The sequence below is a fragment of the Corvus hawaiiensis genome, chromosome 2 (assembly GCF_020740725.1).
Source record: "Corvus hawaiiensis isolate bCorHaw1 chromosome 2, bCorHaw1.pri.cur, whole genome shotgun sequence".
In the NCBI taxonomy this organism is placed as follows: domain Eukaryota; kingdom Metazoa; phylum Chordata; class Aves; order Passeriformes; family Corvidae; genus Corvus; species Corvus hawaiiensis.
This window is the reverse complement of record NC_063214.1, coordinates 103306754-103331144: the sequence shown is the minus strand read 5'-3', so window position 1 is coordinate 103331144 and position 24391 is coordinate 103306754. Positions and strand designations below refer to the sequence as shown.

General features: G+C 37.8%; 1 protein-coding gene across 4 annotated transcripts in view; it reads left to right on the top strand.

Annotated features, from left to right (window-relative positions):
* MID1 (midline 1) overlaps positions 1 to 24391 on the top strand; it is a 249910-nt gene that overhangs the window by 173136 nt on the left and 52383 nt on the right. For 3 of the 4 annotated variants that reach the window (XM_048329100.1, XM_048329093.1, XM_048329107.1), the window contains exons 3-4: positions 3136 to 3219; positions 23862 to 23957. In XM_048329100.1, the coding sequence (XP_048185057.1) occupies positions 3136 to 3219; positions 23862 to 23957 (180 nt within the window). The remainder of the gene's footprint in view (positions 1 to 3135; positions 3220 to 23861; positions 23958 to 24391) is intronic. The other variant, XM_048329111.1, reaches the window with a different exon arrangement.

Here is a 24391-nt window from a genome sequence, read left to right as displayed (position 1 = left end):
CTCTGTAGCAGGAGAGAGAGGAAAAAATGCAGTATCAATTTTCTTATAAATGGATTGATTTATCACAGGTATTTCAAAATTAATGACTAATTTCAGTTTTGGATCCACTGTATAACAATATAGTAAGAATTAAAAACTTCAGGGAAAAATTCTAAATGTTGGTTTCATGGTTTTTTGGCTTATAAACATTTGGGACAGTTCTCTAATCATGAATTACGGTTTTAAAAGCATGCTCTGTAATATTTATATACAAAGTTGATAAATTAGTTTAATTTTAACCAACTATCACTCATCAGTAATCAATTAGTCATCTGTGGACTATGGATAATTATCACTATTTGTGTTTTAGCCTAAAGTCTCTAACATTTAAACAAGGCAGTATTTGAATAAGTATCCCTGGAGAGAGTATTTCAGTGCTCAGCTCTGCTTTTAATTACTACAAACTTCTTTTAACTTCACAGTTATTCACTAATGACATTTTATTTACAGATAAATGTCTCATGCACTGAGGAAGGAAAGAGGTTTTAGCAGGCTCAAAATGTAGTTTTTTGTCCTTTTTTATCTGTGATAATTACCATATTAATTGATTACCTGTCTATTTATTTACTTTGTATGCTTTTTGTTTGGATTTAGCATGTTGTAGAGTGGTGTAGTTCGTCTGGATTCCTGGTGTTGAGTAACAGTCCTCATAATTACGAAGGAATTTAAGAGTGAGCATATGCTTATGCAGTTTGATGAATTCCAGCCTAAGTCCTCTGAACCATTCCAGGAGGTGAGAAAAAGGCTCTCTTTTCCACCTGCAATGTAAAAATGGGGCACTATCATCCCAAATGGCAAAGTCTCCCTACCAAGGTTTGATGAATTAACTGAGTGCTTGGCATTATACTTCTAAATGAATTAGCTAAAGAACAGCTCTCTAGGATAGAGCAGTTCTTGTGAACCTCCTTTAAAAGTGCTTAAACGAAATGTGCCAGTTCATAGATCTATCTGCATTGTTTTGACAATTCAGACTTTTGTCATTAATTTAGACTCTTTTCCCAAATTGACAGGCACACAAATATTGCAAATATGAGTGTGAAACTGTGCTAGTACAAAAAATGTGCTAAGAATGCAAAGCTGCATTCACTGTAATACTTGTCTGTAATCCTTTCCAGGTCATAAACTGTGCTTTTATTTATCCTGTTGCACCTAGTGTTTCTGCAGTAGTATATTGCAGTATTGCAATGTAGTATGCCTGGTAGTAATGTATAGCATACAATATCACAGGTATTTTGGTGTGCTAGACAATTGTTTGTAGTCGTACCCTGCAGTATTTTTGGGATACAACCAGTATTTACTGTAGCACTTTCCAGCTGGGGTCAATACCACCCTTTCTGCCTTCAGAGCAGTTGATGCTCAGGAATTTAGACAAGAATTTATTCTTTGCTTTTATTTTTCCTGTGGCCAGAAATTAGCTCCTTTCCTGATGTTCATCACCCAGCTCCAGTCCAGGCTGGAGTCTCTGGAAAAGTGGCAAGTGCTTTACAAATTCAGCTGTATGGACAGCAGGACCAACAAAGCTATGAGCAGAGCAGCTTGTGCCTCAATTACAGCTCTGAGTAAACCCAGTTTCTTCTCATGCTCCATGGGTTCAGTTTTCCTTCCTTGCTATACTTTCTTGAACATGTATGGATTCCCTCAATACCTCTTCCTTTGCACAGGCTAACAGCTGAGAAAGCAGCTGGACAGCACAGGGGATGTGTCCAGGGTACATGGATGCTTCAGCAGGCCCTGAGTCAGCTCAATTCGCACCATGGGTTTCCTCCTCAACAGGATCAGTAACAGAGCTCTCACTCCCCATTCAGCAAGAAATTTTAATGAAATTCATAGGACTTTGGCCTGTCTAACTTCTGTCTCTGTTTCTTTGAAGTTAGACATTCAGTTTGCAAGTATTGTAGATGTGGAAGAAAGTTGCAAGGAGGCATTATAGGCAGTCAAATGAAAGTTAGAAGGATGAATTTACATGAAACCCTGTTGGAAACAAGGCTTTTCTTCACTATCCACAATATACTATCTCCCTCTAGAATGCTAGAAAACCTACATTTTCACTCCCTCCTCTTCCCTCTTTCACCAGTACAACTCTACACAGTTAGTTGGACCCATTTTTTCCAGGGAACAATTGTTTAAAATATTTCTGCTGATTCTGAATTTTTCTGAATGACCCAGTACTTCGTGACACAGGTGTTCTGAGGATACCCACCATTCTACAGTTGTAGTTTGCTCATCCAGAAAAATAAATGAACTATAATACCATGCAAATAAAATACTTGTGACTACCTGAGATTTAACTTACCCTTTATTTTTTCCAATGGAGTTTTAGTTTTTGGTTTTGTTTTGTTTGAGTTTTTTGGTTGTTTAATCCATGCCTTGAAAATCCTTCAAATCCACGGCATCTGGAAAAACTAATCATTACATCTCCAAGAAAAGGTTGCTTAATTTTCAGAGGGGTTGCAAGACTTTCAACAGTCATAAGCCTAAAGAAAATAGTGTAGGCTCTAGAAACTTCTGAGGAAAATGTCACTTAGAGAAGTTTTGTGAGTAATTTCAGGTAATTTGAAACCTCATTAATAGGAGAGATAGTTCTGTTTCACTACTTGCTTCATGATAGCTTGTTATCCACCTCCTCACTGGTGCTGGCTGTTACGATCACGCACCTTGGAGAAGGATTTGTTTTCAGTAGGATTTATATTTTGATGTACTTGGCTATATGCCCCCACATGCTGTAGTGCTGATGAAAGGGTGAGAGCAATAATGATCCTTTCAACAATGGCATGTTCTTAAGTTATTTTAATAACGTTTGAAATTAAGTCACTAGCTGCCAAAAAAGAAAAAAAAAAAAGGTAAGGCAGATAAAGCTAAGAGTTATTCTCTGTCTGGAGATATGAGCTTAAACAGAGTCCTTCCTCTACTTTGAAAAACATTCTGGGTTTTTATATGAGGCAGTCTTTTCTGGAATTTGAGAACCAGCCTCTGATTCACATACCACACACTGACTTTGCTATCTAATTCCTCTCTTTAAAATTGCATCTACCGTAAATAAAAGATACGAGGATGCCATCAACTCTCTCTGTATCAATTCATTTCTTTCTCACCAAGGAAATAACCCCACCCTGGAGTCCAGAACTTGCTGAGAATTCAGGAGCTGTGGCAGTATCACTCTGTAGTGCCATGGCAGGCCAGGTAAGGAAACCTGCATTAATAATTCAGTTTCCTGAACAGAAATTTATACTCATCCCATAATGAATACATTCCCAGTGGTCATGTGAAATAAGAGGTGCCAGTAAATGAGAGCATTGGTTTTGTAATTTGAAGTAGAGCAAACCTTTTGGCCACATACATAACTTTAAAATAGAAGGGAAGACAGGCATTCATGGCAGAAGTCGTCATGCCAGTTCAAAATACGTAAATAGAATGTCATTAAATTATCAGATCTAATGAATAAGTAACATTAATTTGCATCTGGAATCGACTGGCTGTTTTGCAAATTGAATAATGTTTGACCAAAGAGATGATCACACACCTCGGCATGAGATTTCCTGAAAACTGGCAGCAGTTGTACAGTTGCTCTATTCCCTCCCTTTCTTTTTTAGCATCACATGTAGTATCAGATGCTGACTTTTCATTTTTTGTTAGTAAATTTCTCTCTCCTTTTAATATCACAACATCAGTGAAAATAGTGATCTATGTAAGTGTATTTTAAAGTGCTAAAGGGACTTAGTGAGTCAAGATTACTTTTTAGTGAATCCACAAGATGCTGCCCTTGGCATGAAGACCGCCTGGCAATTTCTGACCCTTCAGCAGCTCGCTCTTCCCGCCCTGTCACAGCTCATCAGCTCCTCAGTTTTTCTGCTACAACTGTCTGTGGAGATGCTGCAAAAAGGGTTTTTTATACATGCTTTTAAAGGATAATTATTATTCCCTACTTTGTTCCAGAGGTTTAACCCACACCTGGCTGACAGCATAGCTGCACAGAGTGCTGCAGGATTAGAGTAGTGGGGAGGGCAAACCCGTATTTCTTAAACTGGCCTTGTCATCGCAGACAGTAAGTGACAGTATCATACTAGAGACTACAGGACTCCTCATGTTCAGTGTTGTTGTAACACTTGTAACCAGTCTCAGTCAATGGGGAGAATTAACATGTGAAGTCTGTCAGGACATTTGTAGTGCCTGTTCCCACCCCATGAAAACCAGCAAGTACCAGTGCGTGAAGGGTGGCTGTGGAAGGCCTCTGGGTACTGCCTGAGGCCAGTTTTGCATTGTGTCATGAAAGAGAGTTAGGCCAACGTTACTTTTTCTTTTCTTTTATAGATGAAAGAACTGAAATATTCAGTGATGTGAAGTGGCAAAGGCCATAGAATAAACATCACTCCTGGGAATAAAAGTCAAGAAAAACTTATGTGAAAAACTTGCTCTGTAGGGGTTTTTCTTATGCCAGCCTGTGCTCAAAATAGTGCAGCTCTCATTGTGATTTCTTCATTTTTTTCTTTTCTGGATGTTAAAAGTCAGGAATGTTTCTTCCTTAAGACTAATAAGAAAGTAACAGAGTAAACCTGTTGCTTTTAAAAGCATGCTGATTTTGCACTATGCCATTTCCAGAATCTTTTCAAGAAGTGGTAAATCTTGTTATGCTTAAGTATTTTTTTCACAAGGGAATTGGGATTTGCTGGGATTTCTCTGTGCAGGTTAAGTCAGGCATATGAATTTTATTTTCAAAAACAGTTTTTATTCCAGACAGTGACTTATTCCTTGAACAAACAGCAATATCTAGCAGGGTAAGAGAAACGGCTAGCACTGAATACAAGTATTGGAGGAGAACATTTCACCTTTTACATATGACAAGTGTTAAATACAAAAATATCTCTAAAGCCAGCTGGCAGAGTCAGACTGGGACAGTGCTAAATTTTGGATTTAGTGTGAGAATAATGTTGAGAACATGTTGATGACTTGTTGTTGCTAAGTAGTGCTTAGCCTAAAACAAGGACTTTCTTTACTCTTTCTCCAGTTTTTTTTCAAATTGAGATGTACTAATTAGGAGACCCATACTCTATATCCTCAAATGAATTAAGGATTTCACTCCAGCTAAGTGGGTTTGTTTAGCCTTCTGAAAAGAAGGCTTAGGGGAGACCTTATCATCATGTTTCAGTATTTAAAAGGTGTTTACAAAGAGGATAGAGACTTCTTTTTACGAGGAGTCCCATGGAAAAATGAGAGGTAATGGGTCCAAGTTACTACTGGGGAGATTCTGATTAGACATGAAAGGAAAATTTTTCACAATCAGTGATTGGAATAATCTCCTCAGGGTAGTGGTGTTGGACTCCCCAGTGTTGGACGGTTTTAAGATTCTGCAGGTCAGGGTGCTGGACCATCTTGTCTAGACGGTGCTTTTGCCAAGGATGTTTGAGCCACATGATTCTTGAGGTCCTGGCCAACCTGGCTGCTGGTACTTAGCTGACAGCTGGGGTTAAACCATGAAAGTGAGAAAACACATTTTGTTAAATGATTGTATTGTGGGAAATGAAACCACTTTAACTTCTTCTTTGATTGGTAATGTCAGAAAAGAAAAAAAAAAACCTATTAAAGAGACCAAATTCTTGATCCTTACACTGAGGTATGGAATGAAAACCCAAATAATCACATTAACATTGAAGTCTTTTGTTAATTAAAAGCTGGACTAGGAGAACAAGTGCTTTATTTCAGTTTCCTTTACAAACAATGAAGGGGTGAAATCCTACCTAAATCAAATCGATGGAAAAACTCATAGAAATCACAAGTTGATATTTTAGAAGAGTAAAGGATCCTTTGATTTTTGCCTTTTTAAGTGCCTACAAAAGAGCAGCATTTCCAAAGACTACCATTGGACCATTTCTGGTTTTTACGTCTCACATTTTGCATGTAAGAAGTATTCCCAAGGTCACAAAAAAGATTTGTGAGGGATAATAAAACCAGACTCTCTGGTGAGAGACCTGTTGTCTCTGTTGGTCTCATTTATGTGATTCTGTTGTAATATATGATTACACATCTGCTGGCAGATGGAAATGTTATACTAAATGGGAAAATATAGCTGATATCATAGGGATCATTTGAGATTTATTAGAAAGATATCTGGTGCTGACTTTTTTCCCTGTTAAATAAAACCACACAAAGTCCTGCAAAATTATTCACCTAGAGGCCTTTTCCTCTGATGGAGTCTAATTTCTGACTCCCATCTCCCTTCCCTAGACTTGATCTTCCTCTTTGCTGACACCCAGTCTCAGTCGCCTTGTCTGCTCAAATCCTTTTCCAGTTGTACAGGCTCAGCATCCATGTCCCGAGATTAGTATTTCCCTGCTTCTACATCTGTATTTATTCTGAACCTTTTCCTTTGGTTCCCAGACTGCTCCAACTTCCATGGATGCTCAGCTATATTCGGTAAGCCCCTGCCATCCCACAGACCACTGTTCCACTCAGGGCTCTGCCCTCCCTGGTCTCTTGTCCTAGTGGTTCTACTCTGCAAGGCTTTATTTTCCCAGCTGCTTACCCAACACAGTAATTCCCATTTGTATATTCTCATCCCACTCTGCTGACTTTTTCTTGGTCCTTTTTCTGCTGTTTCTTCTTCCAATCACCTTATCTTTCCACCATCTCTTCCCCTTTTTCATTCCTGAGGTTATCATTTCCAGTATCTACATTACTATTTTGCCCTCTCAGTTGAGGCTCTTTTCTGGTTGTACTTCCAGAGAGGCTTCCAGTCTCAACACCCTTTTTCACAGCGACTGTCTGCTCACTTTTCTAGTTATCCATCCCCATTTCTTCCCAGCACCTCCTTCCAATCTAGCCTCGCCAGAAGCATTTTTTATCTATTGCTAACCTACCTAGTTCCATGTATTTGTCATATTCCTTTCTCTGTTTCTAACTTATGGTGCTTGTATAATTTCGATTTTCAGTTGAACTTCTCTGCATTAACAAGTGTGCTCCCAAGGGAGGGGAACTAGGGGCACAGGTGAGACAAACTCTCTCTGCTTTTAGATCTGGAATATGACCCTGACTTAGGTCATCAGGTGGGAGAAGTCATTACAAGGATATTTTAGTGGAGTTTGAGTAGCCCTGACCTGTACCATTATAGCACACATCCCGTCTGGTCAGCTGGGAGTCTGGAGCTCACCTAGTGTTGACAGTCTTCAGAATTCTTAGTTGCAAAACTGTGATGTACAGTTTTTTCAGACCTCATCTAAATTTGGAAAGACTAAAGGCAAAAAGGCAAATACCTGGCACAAAAATATCTCCTGCTAAATTTAAGTCCAGCTTTCAAAGCACTGAAGCAGCAGAGTAAGACTTTATCATTGATGGCAGCACATTTTCTATAACTTGTTTTGTGAAATTAGCTGGTGGTTTTATCTGACATTTCTACAAAAATAAAAATTAAATAAAATCAGGCCAAGGAAATACTGCAACTGGAAAATTTAATCTGATATAACTCAAGTTTCACATTGCAGTATGTGAAATAAGGATCTAATAATGGGAAATGTCAAATACGCATAATCACAGATGGAAACTACAATCCCTGCTGATATGAGTAACAGCTTCAAAAAGTCTGAAATATGTTCTAAATAGCTGAGGATAAATTATGCACTGAGTTACATCTCTCAAAATCATCCGATTCTTAACATTCAACTAATGGCTGGATTTAGCCCTTTTGTTTATAGCAAAACTTCTACTTTTAAAACCTTGCTGCAGGCAGACATTATAAATTCTCCACTTTCTAAGGCCAGGTATGACCACAGTAATTGCAGAATCTGACCTCATGCAAGAGAGACTGCAACATTTTGCATACTAATTCCTTTATTTCACCTATAGCTCACAGAGGAACAAGAGGATAGCTGTTAGTGTATCTGAATCCAGCTGTCTATATGCATGGATTCCGGACTGCTGTTTCCTGGGTTCAGTTCAAGAGAAGAGGTCAAACCTAATGGCCATAATGACAAGACTGTATCTTAATGGGAACACACCACTAGCAAAACATTCCAATTAACAGGGGATGTGCTGAACTGAAATAAATGGTTTCAAGTAATGATCAGCCTGGTGTGAAATTAAAAAATCCATTGTTATTATCAAAATGACTAATTACAGCTCTGATGCACAATAGCACACAATTTTTTTTAAATCTGGGGGACTAAACTGAAAATGCATTTAGCCTTATGCAAGACCTCTAGGGAAAAATGGAGAGCATGCAAATTTTAGCTTACATTTTTATTTAATTGGGGCATTATTTCAGTACAAAGTATGATGTAGTATTTCTTTCCCCTTTCTCCAGTTTTTTTTTAAATTGTGTTTCTACAGGATGTCCTAATTAGGAGACCCATACTGTATACCCTTAAAAGATTTAAGGATTTCACTTCAGTTAAGTAACGTTTTTGACTGTGAAAAAAAAGCGCACAATTTAATGGGGCAGAGAAAACCAGGGCAGCCAGACTGTTCAGGGAAAACTGAGAAGTAGGCATAAGTTTTATATAAGCATTGTAATTCATGTAGGTGGTTCTCTCTTTACAGTTTTCTAACACTGTAAAGGACTAAATTCAGTCAATTGCTTTTGTACTCCTATGTAGAGTAATCCACACACATTTTAAGGCTTTATCTTCCTTTTGCCCTACAGCTTTCATATCAAGCAAGTAAATGTTAAAGGCAGTTAAAAGCAGGTCTGAGTCTGTCCCTCCATTAATGTGCTTTTAATTTAAAGCTCTTTGAAACTTTCATCCCTGTTAGCTCAGCGCAGGAGCACTGAACCACAACTGTCTGATGCCATGTGCTGGCAGACTAAGTTCTGAAAAAAGAGTGGCAGATTTCTACCCATGGTTGAAGTCCTCAGCCAACTCTGAATGGAGGAAAATAAATCAGATTTCTCTATTCAGTCGAGTACATGAAATAGGTAAGGCTGAAGATGCCTTGCAATTCCTGTTCTGTTTTTTTATCTCCCATAAGTGCACTGAAAACAGAAAACATCCCTTAATAAATTACAGTCTTATTCTTTGTTAAAGATTCCAGGCAGAGCAGAAAAAGTGTGCTGTTTCTGTAACTGTAACTACCCAAAAATAATTTTATTCACTGGAGCTTGATATCCTGCAGAAGATAAAAATTCAAAGAATAGATTAAATTAAGTTAATGGAAAAATCTATATATCCATATTATGCTCTCATGGTTTACAACGTATTTTGAATAATGCAGTCAAATGTATAAAACATTGTCACTTATCTCGTATAATGATGATCATATATTAGTAATATATGATAAACTTAGCTTCTAAAAATATATTTCATTAAGTTCTTTATATAAAAATTATTTATGGCTCAACTAATTATCTATAGATTTTCAGAATTTCAGTAACATTTATGATTTATAAAAACAAGTGTCTCAATTAGAGAGTTAGAGAATAATTGAGTTTGGAAGAGACCTCTGGAAGTTTTCTAGTCAGCAGCACCTTTCACAATGCAGACAGGTTGCCTAGTGACTAACTGTTTTGACTGTCTTCAAGAATAGAACCTCACAGCCCCTTTGTGCAACATCTTCATCATTTAAACCTTCAAGGCAACAACAGCCACCTTTGCTGTGAGAGCACATGGCCAGCTCCTTGTCCACAGGATCCGTGGGGCCTTCTGCAGCTGTCAGGGTTAACAGCTGTTTTGCTAAAATATGGTGTTTCCTTAGAGAAAATCACCAAGTTGTGAAATCCATTGCTTCTACTGATTCCCTTTTCTTTCATTTCCCTTTTCTTTCTTTCATTCATATTTGATTTCATGCTAGTTGTTTGGCCCTGAGTCTCAAAAACATTTTTGATGTACAAATTTCATTTGTACCTAAGACATTTCTGAGGTTACCTTTAGGGAACTCTGCAAGATGAAACATACCATATTTCTATTTACTTTGAAAAGCACCCAGCAGCTAGTGTCATACAGTGAAGACATACCACAGCACATATTTAATAATGAGAGGGGACAACCTTAAAGGTCTGGACAAACTACATCAAGAACTATTGAAATCTTTCTTCAGACACGCAGATTCAAATTTACATTCAGCAGCAAGGCAGTATTTTTTTTTTTTTTTTTTTTTTTTTTGGTAATATGTTTCCAAGGGGTTAGTTTAGAAATCTGAATTGGTAATGTTCATCCAGTAAGTTTTCATTTGACCACATGTCAATGGACTGGGGCAAGGGCAACACACCTCTGTTATGTCAAACCTAGGCATCTTTGCTTTTACTGTCTTCAGTAACCATGTACATGTTGTTTGAGAAATAGCTGATACCACTCAAACAAGTAATAACCATTATCTTGAGCAGCCAGATTACTTGCCTGAATAAAAATTTTACCAGCATATAGTATCCATAATGGGAGGGATCTTCTTAACTTTACTGGCTTCTGATGACTCTCATTTAAAGCTCATTGACTCAGTAGGAAAAATAGCGCAGCCTTAAGTGCATATTTGATTAAAGGCATTTGACCTTAGGGAAATTGAATAATCTATAAAATAAGGAGCAGGATGTTTTCCTCTTGTAAAAGTAATTGAAATTCATATAGGGAAAGTACAAAGTAGGCATTATTACTCTTTTATCTCTATTAAGAAAATTTGTTTTATCAGTTTTTTTTTTAATTAGTTAAATGAGTAATTTAAAGCATTTTAGGGCCTTGTGTTTGGCATGTGATTTGGGTCTTTCAGTTGAAGTAAGGTGGTTACTATGGAAACAAAGACTTTGGAAGATTTGCATCACTGTTAACTTCAGGAACAAATACATTATTACGAAAGAAAGAAAACAGAGATACTGAGTTATAAAGTAAAATAAGTTCCTTATTAATTACAAAAATCATGGGTAAAAGCTAGTTTTATATGTTCAATAGCAACCACTCTGGCAGAAACAAATGAAAAAAATAGAAGTTAATGGAACAGTCATTTCAGTATTCAGTAATTATCTAGAATATGTAATTTCCAAAATGTATATCCCATCTCCTGCATGAACAGTTACAACGAAGTGAAAGGCTTACCAAAACCAGCTTGTTTTTCCTATTAGAGTGTAACAGCAATTTAGAGTCAAGCCTCTCTTGTCATAGTTACACAGGCAATGTAGGGCACGGTTCTCCTGGCCCCTCCTCAGCTATTTGCACAATTATTTTCTTGGCCATCTCACAGACTTGCATGTTTATGCACAGGGCGAACCAGCTCATGTACAGAACTAGGGAGTCAAAGGCCCCCACTCTGAGAGAGCCTAACATCCTGAGGGTGGGCACTTCTTTCCAGGCTTTGTTTTCCAAACATCTGGAGATACAGGAAAGAGTGGACCAGGCCAGTATGAATTAGAGAGATGTCAGTTATCCTCTCCTGTACATAACTCAGTTTTGTATAATAATAGTTAATGACACTGTAGTGTTCAAAATCAGGGAACAGTTGCATAATTGAAATAGTTTCACACTGGGCAAATCAGCTCAAAATATAGCCGTGGAGCTCAGCGAGCTAGAATGGGAAGCCAAGCTAACCTGTAGGTTCATTTCACTGGAGTATTTGCTGAAACACCTCCATATGTACACACATGCACACACATGCACACAGAGCCATACTTAAAAGAATGAATCATTTACAGATACAACTCTTTAACTAATAAGAGTGGTTAATAAACCATCAGATGTAGAACACCACACTTTGTGAGGGAGGCACCTCGCAAGATGATCTGTTTCAACCTTTCATGCAGAAGGGAGCCTAGATGACGATGTAGACTATCTGTCTAATTGCATCTTGAAGATGTAAAGTAATGAGAACTCTCCCTGGTCCCCGGGGAGGCTATTTTAGTAAATTATTGTTCCCACCATAAAAGGTGTCTTTATTACATTGAAGTGAAATGTCTCCCACTGCAACTTGTACCTGTTGCTCCTTGTCTTCTCCATGTGGCTGCTTGTGAAGAGACCATCTGTTTGTAGGGGCCCTTTAAGTATACAGCTACTGTTATGAGGCCCCTTGAGCCTTCACTTGTCCAGGGAGAAGAGATCTTACTTCAGTCAATGAAAAAAGGAGGAAATTTAAAAGTTGTTGTATATGAAATCAGGCTCAGCACTCAATCAGTATTGTGTGACCTCAAAAGGCCGTTGTTGACCATGCACAGAAACACCAGAGAATACCCTGTTCTCTCTCTACACCCCTTGCACATTGCATTACTCATTCTTTTCACATTACAGAGCATGTATCAGCAGCTGCATTTCTGTGTATTTTGTATGGCTAAAGTGAACATGTTTCTCAAAAAGTTGATAGACTCATCTCTCAGAAACAATGAATGTAGAAAATACAGATGTGAAATAATGCACTGAGTAAATCAAATCCTTATCTTTTCTCAAAAGAAAACTTTGAGATCAAAATCAAACTGAATTAATTGAAGGCCTCAAGTTAAGACTTCCATGCGCTTTACAGTTTTTATATCTTCCCAAAGTGCCATGAAAAGCATACTTATATAATCAGCATTGACTCATGTTATCAGCAGAAAAAGTTTGGTAGCCTTGATAGCAGGCAAAACTTCAAAGGCTGTCATAAATCAAATGAATCATTTGTCTGGAGGAAGTCTGTATAAATTGGTCACATTGTGTAAATGTGTCAAATGAAATGTTAAGATCTCCCTCTCTTTTTCCAGAAATAATTGATTTGCACTTCTCTCTAAATTGCTAGTCTTTTCACCAAAATGTAAGTTCATTTATTTTTCATTACCTGAATGTCTGTCATATTATGGTTACAATGGCTACAGAAAAGGAGATAAAGCTATATGGGAGGGTTCAGGCAGGCTGATTCTACATTTTACTACTGTTATCCCACCTGATGTAAAGATGATCAGCAGGCCATGTAAGACTAGCTCAGTTTTGCATCCTTTGTTTAGGTATGCTGAAATGGATAAGATGAAGCGTTCTAAGATTCTTTGTAAATCATTCAAAGGTTGTAAAATCATAGAATATGCTGAGTTGGAAGGGACCCAAAATGAGATTGAGTCCAACACTGGCGCTGCACAGGACACCCCAAGAATCCCATCATGTGCCTGACAGCATTGTCCAAATGCTTCTTGATCTCTGTCAAACTTGGTGCTGTGACCACTTCACCGGGGAGCCTGTTCCATGGCCCAACCACCTTCTGGGTGAAAAACCTTTTGCTGACATCGAAACTAACCCTCCCCTGACCCAGCTTCATGCTGCTTCCTCGAGTGCTGTCACTGGTCATGAGAGTGAAGACATTGGTACCCGCCGCTCTGCTTCCTCTCGTGAGGATGTTGATAACCACAATGAGGTCTCCCCTCAGTCTCCTCCTCTCCAGGCTGAACAGACCAAGTGACTTCAGCTTCTCCTAATACGGCTTCCCTTCAAGGCTTTTCACCATCCTCGTGGTCCTCCTTTGGACACCCTCTAATAGCTTGATGGGTTTGTTTACATTGTGACACCCAAAACTGCCCCCAGCACTCGAGGTGAGGCCACCCCAGTGCAGAGCAGAGCAGGACAATCCCCTCCCTTGCCCAGCTGGCAATGCTGTGCCTGATGCCCCCCAGGACATGCTTGGCCCTCCTGGCTGCCAGGGCACTGCTGACTCACGTCCAGCTTGCCATCACGTCCCTTTTCACGGTTCTGCTCTCCAGCCTCCCATTCCCCAGTCTATACACACAACCTGGGTTGGTCTGTCCTAGGTTCATCACTCACACCTCTAGAGACCATCATTTTTGCATTTGGCATTTTGGAGGAAGAAGGGGTACCCGGAAAATGGCCCTTTAAAATTATAATGATTTATCTGAATGTTTGAAAGTGTTGAAGAAGGGTTGGGCGATACCTGTACCTTGCTCTTCTTATAGAAAAGGGACTGTGGATTCAGGCATTTTGTTCTCTATTATTCATAAGTATTATGTTCTTAATTAAGCATTTATTGAAATATAGTATATATATGTACTTATAAATTGTTTTCATTTTTTTAAGGATTAAATGCTCTCTTTTCTGATGACAGATTTACTAAATTTACTAATGCAAATTTGTATGCTTAATATTAAGGTCATAAACAAAGAATCTCATCCTATTTCATTAGTAAAATGTTTAAAGTCTTTTACTCTTGAAGATGCAGAGCTGTTATTGATTGTTCCAGTTCTCTTAGAGAACACATAGGCCTTTCCTTTGTGTTTTGCCTTTCAGGTGAAAATCTGAAATGTCAAGAAAGCAAAGTTCTAACTCAGAATAGTACAAAATAATGTTTTAGAAATTGAAACAGACCTGTGTTTGTGAGTTTCAAATCTTACAAGTGCACATATCTGGGCTTCTACTAGCACTCTTTTCCCTAAAATCATCCTTTGATTTCATGTGATATGATCTATCACCTTGGAAACTACAGCAGAAGAGTCATCTTTTAATGTATTTTTAAATGTCTTGTGGCACCAGACTTCTGTGGTGATATAAGGAACATTTTATCACAATCCACTGATTCTTAATAGGCAGAAGTTTTTTTCCAGTTCTACTTTTCAAACTGTGTGTAATCAGAAATAAAAAATAGAAAATAATGTTCAATACTTAGTCATGGGATCTCAAGTATCAATGAAGTAGAGCTGCCTTGAGTTACATTTGTGGTCTGGCATGCTGCAAGTGATTATAGGAGCAGAGTAAAAATAAACTACAAAACTACTTGCAAACATGCCTTCTTGAGCTAAAACTCACTACTTTGAAGTATCCTCATGCAATTGTTCATACTGTCAGAAACAACTCATTAGCTGATACAAATTGATTAGTTCATATTAGTAAAGTAAACCTCATCTGCACTGCTGAGGTAAGTGAACATGCAAGTCTGCTGTGGCTTCCACATGGAATGTTTGCTTCTGGCTGGTTGAGTTTTTTAATCACTGCATATACATTTTTGAGGTCTGTTGAAAAATAATGTGTCCCTGAAATATTGGCCTCTCAAATGAGAGTTGGATTAACACTGAATTGATTATTTCATTTCTTTGTGAAAGTGTACTCCAATAGGGAGTGAAAAATAGTATCTTATCAGGGGAAGGAGTTACACCCATGACCAGGTAAAAAGGAGCAAAATATGAGCATGTTTTGGAAGTAGGAGTAGTGAGGGAGATCATGATACCTGGCAATGGAGTTGGATGCACTGCTGAGGCAAGGGAAGGAAAAGCCTTTATTGATGTATATTAAATGAGAGAGGATGATATTTCTGCCTGCTGAGTATCTTATTGGCATGCTTTTCTTTCATTTATCAGTTGCAAAATGCAAGGGAAAAATTAATGCTGGATTGGTTATTTTTCTAGTCCATCAGTATTTAAAGTATACTCAGAACTTTAAGTTTCCAGCTAAACTTGTGGGGGGTTTGTTGCTGGTTTGGTTTTGGTTTTGTGTTTTTTGGGTTTGAGGTGGGTTGGTTATTTTGGTGATGGTGGTGGTGGTGGTTAGGGAATTTGAATCTTGAGTCGATCTCTGATGAAGTATTGGCAATAAGGACTAGGCAGGTCAGAACAGAAACTTCACCCAACTATGACAGAAATATGAAACAAAATCTGTTTCCAAGTCCTCATCTGTACCTTGCAATTTATACTCACTGTTTAGTTTAAGCTCAGCTCACCACCATCACATTCTCTTAATAAGTCCCTAAGAATGTAATGATACTAAGATTATTTAATGTTGTTATCGGGTTTTGTCCTTAGCAACTTATAAAGTCAAAGATTTAAATATAATAACAGCTCTGTACCTGAAATCTGAGCCAAAGATGATTATTTTAGTAACTCCTATATGTGAGATCTGGTGCTTGGTCAAAAGATTTGTATAGAAAAATACTGAAAAATTATATTATCAGGTCAGGTTAACAAGTATTTTAGATGAATTTTTAAGCCTTCTATTCAAAAAGTTAAACTTATATCTAAACTTGAAAACTGTGGGGAACTCAAGTTCCCCACACCAAACTTCTTTCAGGGCATTTACTCAATCTAGTAGGTGGTTTTAGTTTGCTGAATAGGAAATAGAGCAAATGAGGAGAAGAAAACACAGAGAGACTTACACTTCTGTCTAGAGCAAGCTCTAACCATGGGCAGCAAGGCAGTGAACATGTGACAGAATGAACACCAAATTCAACAGATGGCAACTTTTTTATGGTATGTAGGCCGCAAGGTATGATCCATGGTATATTCACTGCAAGGAAAAGGCAGAGCCATCAATGACTTCAGTGACAAGAAAACAGAGTGCTCCAGAGTGCTGTAATTAACTCATGGTGTAATTCTTGGCAAAATTTCATAGGGTTCACAAACATAAAAAACAAACCCCCAAAGAACACAATTGTAAGTGGTGCTTGGTTTAGTATAATTCACCCAATGTCAGAGTTGGGGTTTCTGTTTAGCTAGTTTGGTGACACTTTCCTCATGCACCATGACATTGGACAGTGGGATAGGCATTTTCCTAAAGAAGTGCATTTCCCTGGCTTCCCTTGGGCTTACCAATGGTGCCTGTATGGCTCCTAATGTGCCATTAGGGCAACAGCTGGGAATATGTTGTGTTCACAGATGCACCTGTTTCCTCCCTGTTAGCAGAACTGCACAGAAAGTCACTTCTGTTTCTTGAATAAGACAAAGCCAATGTGAGTCCTGGGTGTGCCAGACCTTCTAGCCATGACAGGAGATGGACTCATGGCTTCATTCTCTGGATGGACAATTAATATCCTCAGGAGGGCAGTCAATAGATATCTTTCAACGTGCTGTTTGCCATACTGAGAAACAGAAATGCAGAAGGGGGCAGCTGCCACAAGTGTCAGGCCGGCAGAAAGAGCTGAATTAGGCTTGTGACAGCTCCACCACTGCTTCCTAATGCAGACCAAATCACCACATTGACCTTTGCCATTCCTTACCTATCTAGCTGTCCTTTCCAACCTGCCAGCTTTGCATAATACTGAATTGTTTTTACACATACCCGCTTAGATAAGACGGCGTTTTTCAAATGCAAAAGGCAGTAATATGTATTGACTGATTAAACTCAGATTTTCTTTCCACAATAAAACCTCTTAAATAAGTACAACTTTCAGAAATGTTTAGGCAGACATCTGTAGAAACCAGGACTTTAATAACACTGCATAAATTGTGGTTCTTTAGATAACATTTTTGCTTTGTTTTCGTATAGATATCTGTCATTAGTTATGGGAAAAACTTAGAATTTCAGGTTTTGGAATGAAAACTTCCCAGATCTTGTTTGCACAGGATTACATTATGCATCTCATGGGCAGGAGCACATGTTAAACTCCTGGTTTTAAGTACATTCCATGTCCTGGGAGGTTGGAAGTAGATTTAGCTAGGGTGCTGCAGGACAGCTATGCAATAGTTCAAGTTGTCCTTAACCCCCTTCATTGCACTGGATTAGCCCATGGGGAAAAGAATGAGCTTATAAGCCCCCTAGCTCACCACAATAAGTCTTTAATGACATGCTTTAAATTCAGGGTGTCTGGTATTTGTTGTGCTCTTTTAACACTTCAGCTTCCAGTTTGACTCCTGCATTGAGGCAGGAAAAAAATCATCAAATATATTGTGGCCTCAAATATATTTTTACACTTTTGCAAATGTTTATTAACTCACATATCAGTCCAAATTGCATTTTAGTTTTTCATTTGGTCAGATGTTAAATCTATTCCTTCTTGATCCTTGATTCCTGATTATTATTCTGGTCCTTCTTTGATTAATGACTCATTAAAAATAAGACTGAAACAACCCCCCAGATCCCAGCCAAGTTAACATTTGGATATCTTCTAATAGCTTTATTGAAAAAAAAAAAAAAAACAACAAACCAGATTGTCCTATATATTCAGTTTTGTCACTGTCTAAACTGGAACAAAATTGTTGTAACAAGTTTGACTGTCTCTGTTTAAGAGAAAATGCTATTTTCACTTCATTTTTATACACAATACAAAATACAATACATACAATAACAAAATAACTACGAAAATAAGTATGCAGTGCAAGTTTCATTGACCTGTGTTTTTGGTAAAAATGGTCCCTGCTATGGGCAAATAGTTTTTAAGTATATGTATTGTTTCTTTTCCAGACCTGATAGTACACATCAATGGAAAACTTTTGCTATAGTGTGCTACATATATATACATCTTGTCCTGTTCTTTTTTCTCAGAGGCCCCAGGTATGAAATTTCTGTTTCTCCACAGGAGAAGAAGCAGTGAAGGAAGGTTGAAGAGCAATTCACAAGACAGATTAATGTAGTTAAATAAAAGAGCAGAACTGTACTTACAAATGGCAAGAACCCCTGGTATATTTGAGGGCGCGACTTTGCAGAGACACAAGAGTGTAATTGAAGGTTCTCCCTGGAATATTGCTTTCTCAGTTAATAAAGATTTTATGTGGTCAAGAATTCGAAGTGCTTGGATTTCCTTTAGTTTCCACAATGTCCCATGTTAAATAGAGATTAATAAAAAATCAAGTGACATTCCTAAGAAATATGGAAATAGACTCAACTTAGTTAACATCACTGGAGTCATAATGGCTTCCCATGCAGATATTTTCATTGCACTTTAAATAAAAATACTCCTGGACAATTAATTAACACTGCAATATCTCATGGGTCTTTCCTTGTGATATACTATAATCACTTGAGGTAAAAATCTTCATCCCCAGGAGTCTATCAACATCATAGCTGTTATTTCTTTACACATAGGAATGTGAAGTGCAGTTGTCAAGCTCTGCACATTTGAGACTTGAGGTCAGTCATTCCTATTAAAAAGTTACCATTCCCTGGCTGGAGAAATACAGGGTTGAGCACGTGAATATTATAGAAGAGTAGTAATCTGTTTCAGGACAAGTACATAGAATAAAAACGAGCTTAAGTTTTTCCATGTGCACCTGGCATGTCCATTTAAATAAAGAACACCAAAGGAAGCATTAAGCTCACATATACCCCAATCCTGGCTCAAAACCATGCTTGATATTCTGGCAGTTATTCTGGATTTGATTGGCAACTATTTTAATAGGTTAGACACAAGTCCTGGAGGCAACAGGCAACTAGTTCATGGGGTATGTCACTATGACGAGGTGAAAATATAACTGGAGCACATGCAAGCATAATACCTTTGAATTAGGAGGAAAACATTTCAGTGAAGATATGTTTGCATGGACTGTGTTAGTGACAGGGAGTGTATTTATGATCTCTAGCTAGCCTGCAAGTACTAAAGATTGATCTGCCATGTCAACATCACTCTGGTTTCTCTGCTGGCTTGAATAAGTTAGAATGTGATCACACTTCTGCTTTGTGATGTTTTATTCCTCATCTGTGTATTACAGCAGTGTGACTGTGTGGCTTTAAGTTACACACTTCAACCAACCCAAACTGAAAATGTATAAACTGTTTCATTTTGACTGTTTGTCAAGAGGTGGTGGGAAGGTGACAGTGGTTCTCAAGAAACCTATATAATCCCTAAACTTAGTTTCCACTATGCAAAGTTGTTTTCTTCTTTGAACCAGGAGATAGTCTCAAAATATGCTTTACACTGGTCAGTTCTACACCAGGATCAAGGGAAATGCAAACTGCAGTCAATGTTTCCTGCTGAAAGTCTTTGGTCATGGTGGATTTGATATAAATGGTGATCAGGACTGTTGTTACATATACTATCCCATAGCGTGTCTAAGCATGTGCTGCAGTTTCAGTGGAACAGTTCTCAAAGCAGTGAGTGGAAAGTTCAAATGAGTATTTATATTTGCCAGTGGGAGGAAAAATAATATTTTTAATAAGAAAAATACAATTGCTTTACTTCAAATGGAATTTAAAATCTCATTGTACCTGATAGCTGTATGTTTTATCTTGAGGCTTTTTGAATGGACACTTTTTATGGAAAAAGTCTCTGAAAATATGATCTCGAGGATGCTATTGTTTTCTCTGCTGTGACGTAAGGCAGGAACACACACTCAGCATTTCTCTTCTTTAGAAGTTTACATTGATTTATTTTGACAGCATTTCCAACCCATATAGTAGCTTAGGACTATCTGTTTGTGCTACCTTCCTATTTTAGACAAGCAATGCTGTGCGTGAGACTGTTAATTTGGCAAAGGGCATAGGTTCACATTTGGTTTTCATAGACTGATAGATTTAAAGGCCAGAAGAGACCATTATGATCATCTAGTCTGACCTCCCACTTCAATCAGGGCACAAGCCTCACACAATCGTTGCTGCAACATGATCGTGACTTCAGCAGCAACATGATCATGAGCTAGACAGCAGCTTAAAAAATGTGATCAGTCCTGAGTTGTCCTCCTCTAGTTTTTAACATTAATTTTTCCAACTTAGACTTCAGTCCCTGGATCATATCATTTTATAGGCATGCAGAGTCAAAATGAAACATCATCCTTAACTGTCTTTTTCAATTACATGTCTGTGATTTCATCTACTTGGATTTATCCCAAGATTATAGGAATATTTATGTTGTATAATTGTCAGACCATGCTAAATGGACAGTAATCATTCTTTTCACTTTATACTGGATGTTGTAAAAACAGTTTCAAAGCATGCATGGAATGTCAAGATCTTGGGCTGGATCTACATTGGTAAGTCAGGAAGCATTCAGCCTTGCTTTTGCTTTTAGAGAGCAGTTTGCATCTACTGTGTTAATATACGTGGAGCCTGTCCACAGGGAAAATGCAGAACAACTATTGTGCTTCTTTACAAAAAACAACCCCAGAGTTTCTAAGATCAGTTTTTAATAGACAGGTAACAATGAAAATTAGCAACTGACAAAAAAAGATGAGAAAAGTCAGGTGCGAATATTTAAGAAATTATGATTTCCCTAGAAAGTTAACAAAAATACAATCATAATTTGGTTTGCCCAACAAAGCAGCAGTAGAAGATACTTGGAATCAGGTGACTCTGCTACTCATTCTCACATGTACTCATCATAATGTGACAGCACAATTTCTTTGGACTTGAAACCTGGCTACAATTCACTCTCCCAGGAATTCTAGTCTACAATAACTGGATTCATTTTCCAGCTCGGCTGGACCTCCAAATCTGGCACTGTAGTCTTACACAACTGGGGAAGATCCTGGTGTGGATGGGAAATGAGATTGCAACACTTTGGAAAGTCTCTGAGCAAATATCTGTTTCTGAAATGTAAATGTTCAGGCCTTTTCTGAGTCCCCCTATATGGAGTAAAGAAAGAGGGCAGAGCTCAAACTCTGCTTCTGGTACCTACCATCATGTGGTAGCTAAAGTGGCACCATGGTCTGTCTGAGAAAATAATAGGGGAAAGTACTAGAGGAAGATACTGACAAAAGAAAATCTGGGTAAACATACTGCAGGAATCGATCAAGTTTTATGACCTTTGAAACTTTCAAATCAGGTACTTTTGAGAGCTGCCATTTGGTACTGCCCTAGTGAAACTGGAAAGATTGACATTTATTTCAGAAAGCAGCCACCAGGTTCTTCAACAAAAATTTAACAAAGTTCTGATCATGCGTGACTTAAAAAATCAATCTCTTGCATACCAAACTGCACAGAAAAAAATTCCAGGCTTCCCATATGGAAAATTACACAGTTCAAGGAGAGAGAGCATGGGAATGGATTAACTCCAGTTTTTCTAAGGCAACTCGCTTGTTTCGGGGTTTTCTTCCATTTTCACAGTCAGGAAATGCAGAAGATATCAAGAGACCTGTGTGAAGCCATAATAATATATATGGGTTTATATTTATAGTCACTGGATATGAAACTTATTCTAAGATTTTGTTCTTCATCCTATATATATATTTATACAGGAATATAGATTATTATATCCAGATTTTGGGAATAACCTGAATATAATAATCTATATATAATCTATGGGTCAATACATTTCTGTTTCAGAGAAAAATGCTGACTCTTCATGTATTAATGGCTTTAGTTGAAGAGAAATAGCTTTCAGTTATTTAAAATAACTGCAGTTATATATATTCAAAACAACCATTTGGAATATATTTTTTCTTCATAGTATGTATAGGTACCAACTGTTAGTATTTTTTATGTCCAATAATACATTTTTAATTAGATCACTTCAATCAAGAATACATGTTTTCCACTTAAACATTTTAGTGTAAAATATTACAACATGTAAAAAATTAATATATAAGATTAAGAAGTTATATAAATACAACTTCAAGAGTATTTGCACATTTGGATTGTCTTAAGGAAGATGTTTTTTGAAGACAAAAGTTATCTCATATAGTAACTATATATATTTTGACTTTGCATATGAGTCTCAGCACTTCAAAGGAACATCTGACAGCACAGCAAACATGCCTTCACAATTAAGATCGTTCACAGTATGGCTTATGGAAATCTAGGATCCAGAACAAGCAGTTCAGTAAAAATACCTGTTCTTGTTATTCTTTGTTTTAATGGGCTATAAAATAAGTGTGGTGTAGAAGGTGTTTTTACAGCCAGAGCTTGTCATACACAATATGCACGGCTCTGCTGGGAAGAAAATGTCAAAATTATGTACTTCAAACACCCATCACACCTCTTGGAAGGGTAATATATGTAAAGCCATCAAAATGTTGTGCTTTCCTTGGTGGAACAGAACTGTCTGCCTCCCCCAGCATCAGCCCTGGTACATGCCAAAATATGTATCATTCAGCAATGAAATAGTCCCATCTGCATTTGTTTGTAGCCATATGCAAGAATGGGAAGGGAATTGCACGGCTGCAGAAAGGGAGGGCCAGGAATAAAGTGTTTTAAACCAGCTTGAAACAGGAGAGAATAACAGCACCAGAAAACACACACACGCACACTCTAAATGCGTGTGTGGAGGTGGGGTTTGGGGGAGGATTATACAAGTCAGGTGAGTAGCTGCAGGGACTGGAATGATAGAATAGATACACCAGAGGGAAAGTAGTAGTGTGAAGAAAAGAAGGTCATTAATAAAACATGAGGAGGGTTGAAATTAATGGAAGTCGTGCAGAGACACTCGCAGCCCTTGTCAGGAGAAAAGCACAGGACACACTTCTGGTATTCTTGTTCAGTAACTCCAGGGAGTGGATCAGAGCTGTCACAGACCTGCTCCTCATGTGCTTGGGTTTCCTTCCTGTGGATACAGGGAGGAGAAGGGAGACTGAAACTTTTGTTGCTAGATCTCAATCTCTCATGCAATAGAAGAGAGCCAGGATGCAGCCTCAGATCTGTGAGCTGGAAAGGACTTTGCTCTACCACAGTTGCAGATATTAGTGGCAGCCATAATCAGTTGATAAACACAGAAATATGCCACAATTTCTATCTTAAGAACAGTTAGTGAAGGCAGAGTTTGTGAGTAGATATTTCATTCTTAAGCATAGAAAGGATGTTTTTCTTTAGAATTATTTGTTTGAAAATATAACTCTGATGAACTAGGGAATTAAATCATATCTATCAAAGCCCATCCAGCACTGCGAATCCTAAGAAGAAAGTGCTGACCAGCTCGGAGACCTCAGTTAGCAGCAGGCTTTTAAACTCAGATGTTCAACTGAAAGGAGGGAATAAGGAGTCTCAGTTAAAATGTTCTCAGTTAAAATAAACCACTTTTTGGGGGGAGATGTTCTTACCTTTTCTGGTCTTCTCCTTACTCATTTTTTTTCCTCCTGAATAAAACTATTTGCTTAATCTAGTTATTATAAGGTCCTTAGAAAATCTATTTTCCAGAATTCTATTCTTGAACTTTTTTCTCTCTTGTCTTGCATAGACAAAACATCTAATCTAATCAAACATGTAATGGAACATATCAATATGAAAGTCTCACGTTCGTACCTGTGTAATTAGATTTTTCAAATATTCACCTAAATAATAATTCTTTGAAATGTTAATTTTTTTTTTCCTTCATTTTAACAGCAAAATTTGGAGAGTAACCTCACCAACCTAATTAAGAGGAACACTGAACTGGAAACTCTTCTGGCAAAACTCATTCAGACCTGTCAACATGTAGAAGTGAGTACTGACCTTCATTTGAAATACTTATAAACTTAATTACATTCACTCCTAGCATTCAGGAGCAAACATTTAAACAAAAAAAACCCCCGACCAAACAAAAAACCCCCAACAAAACAAACAAAAACAAACAAGTGAAGAAATTAATTTAAATAATTGTAAACTGACTTAAAGCCTTTTCAGTGATAAATGGTATTCTCAATACAGAAAATCTCCTTTCCATTCCTTTCTGTCCTGTTTTAACTATGGTGTGTTAGTATGGTCTCCACCACTGCTCTACTTGAACAGATCACTTACTATCTGTAACGTTTGTCTTTTCGGATCCTTTGTGAGATAGAGAAATATTTACAGGTGGAAAATGAAGGCAAAGAAATAGGAACACCCAGATCCCCAACCTCTTTTAGGTTTCTGTTTACCACTGGTTTTGGTTTTGT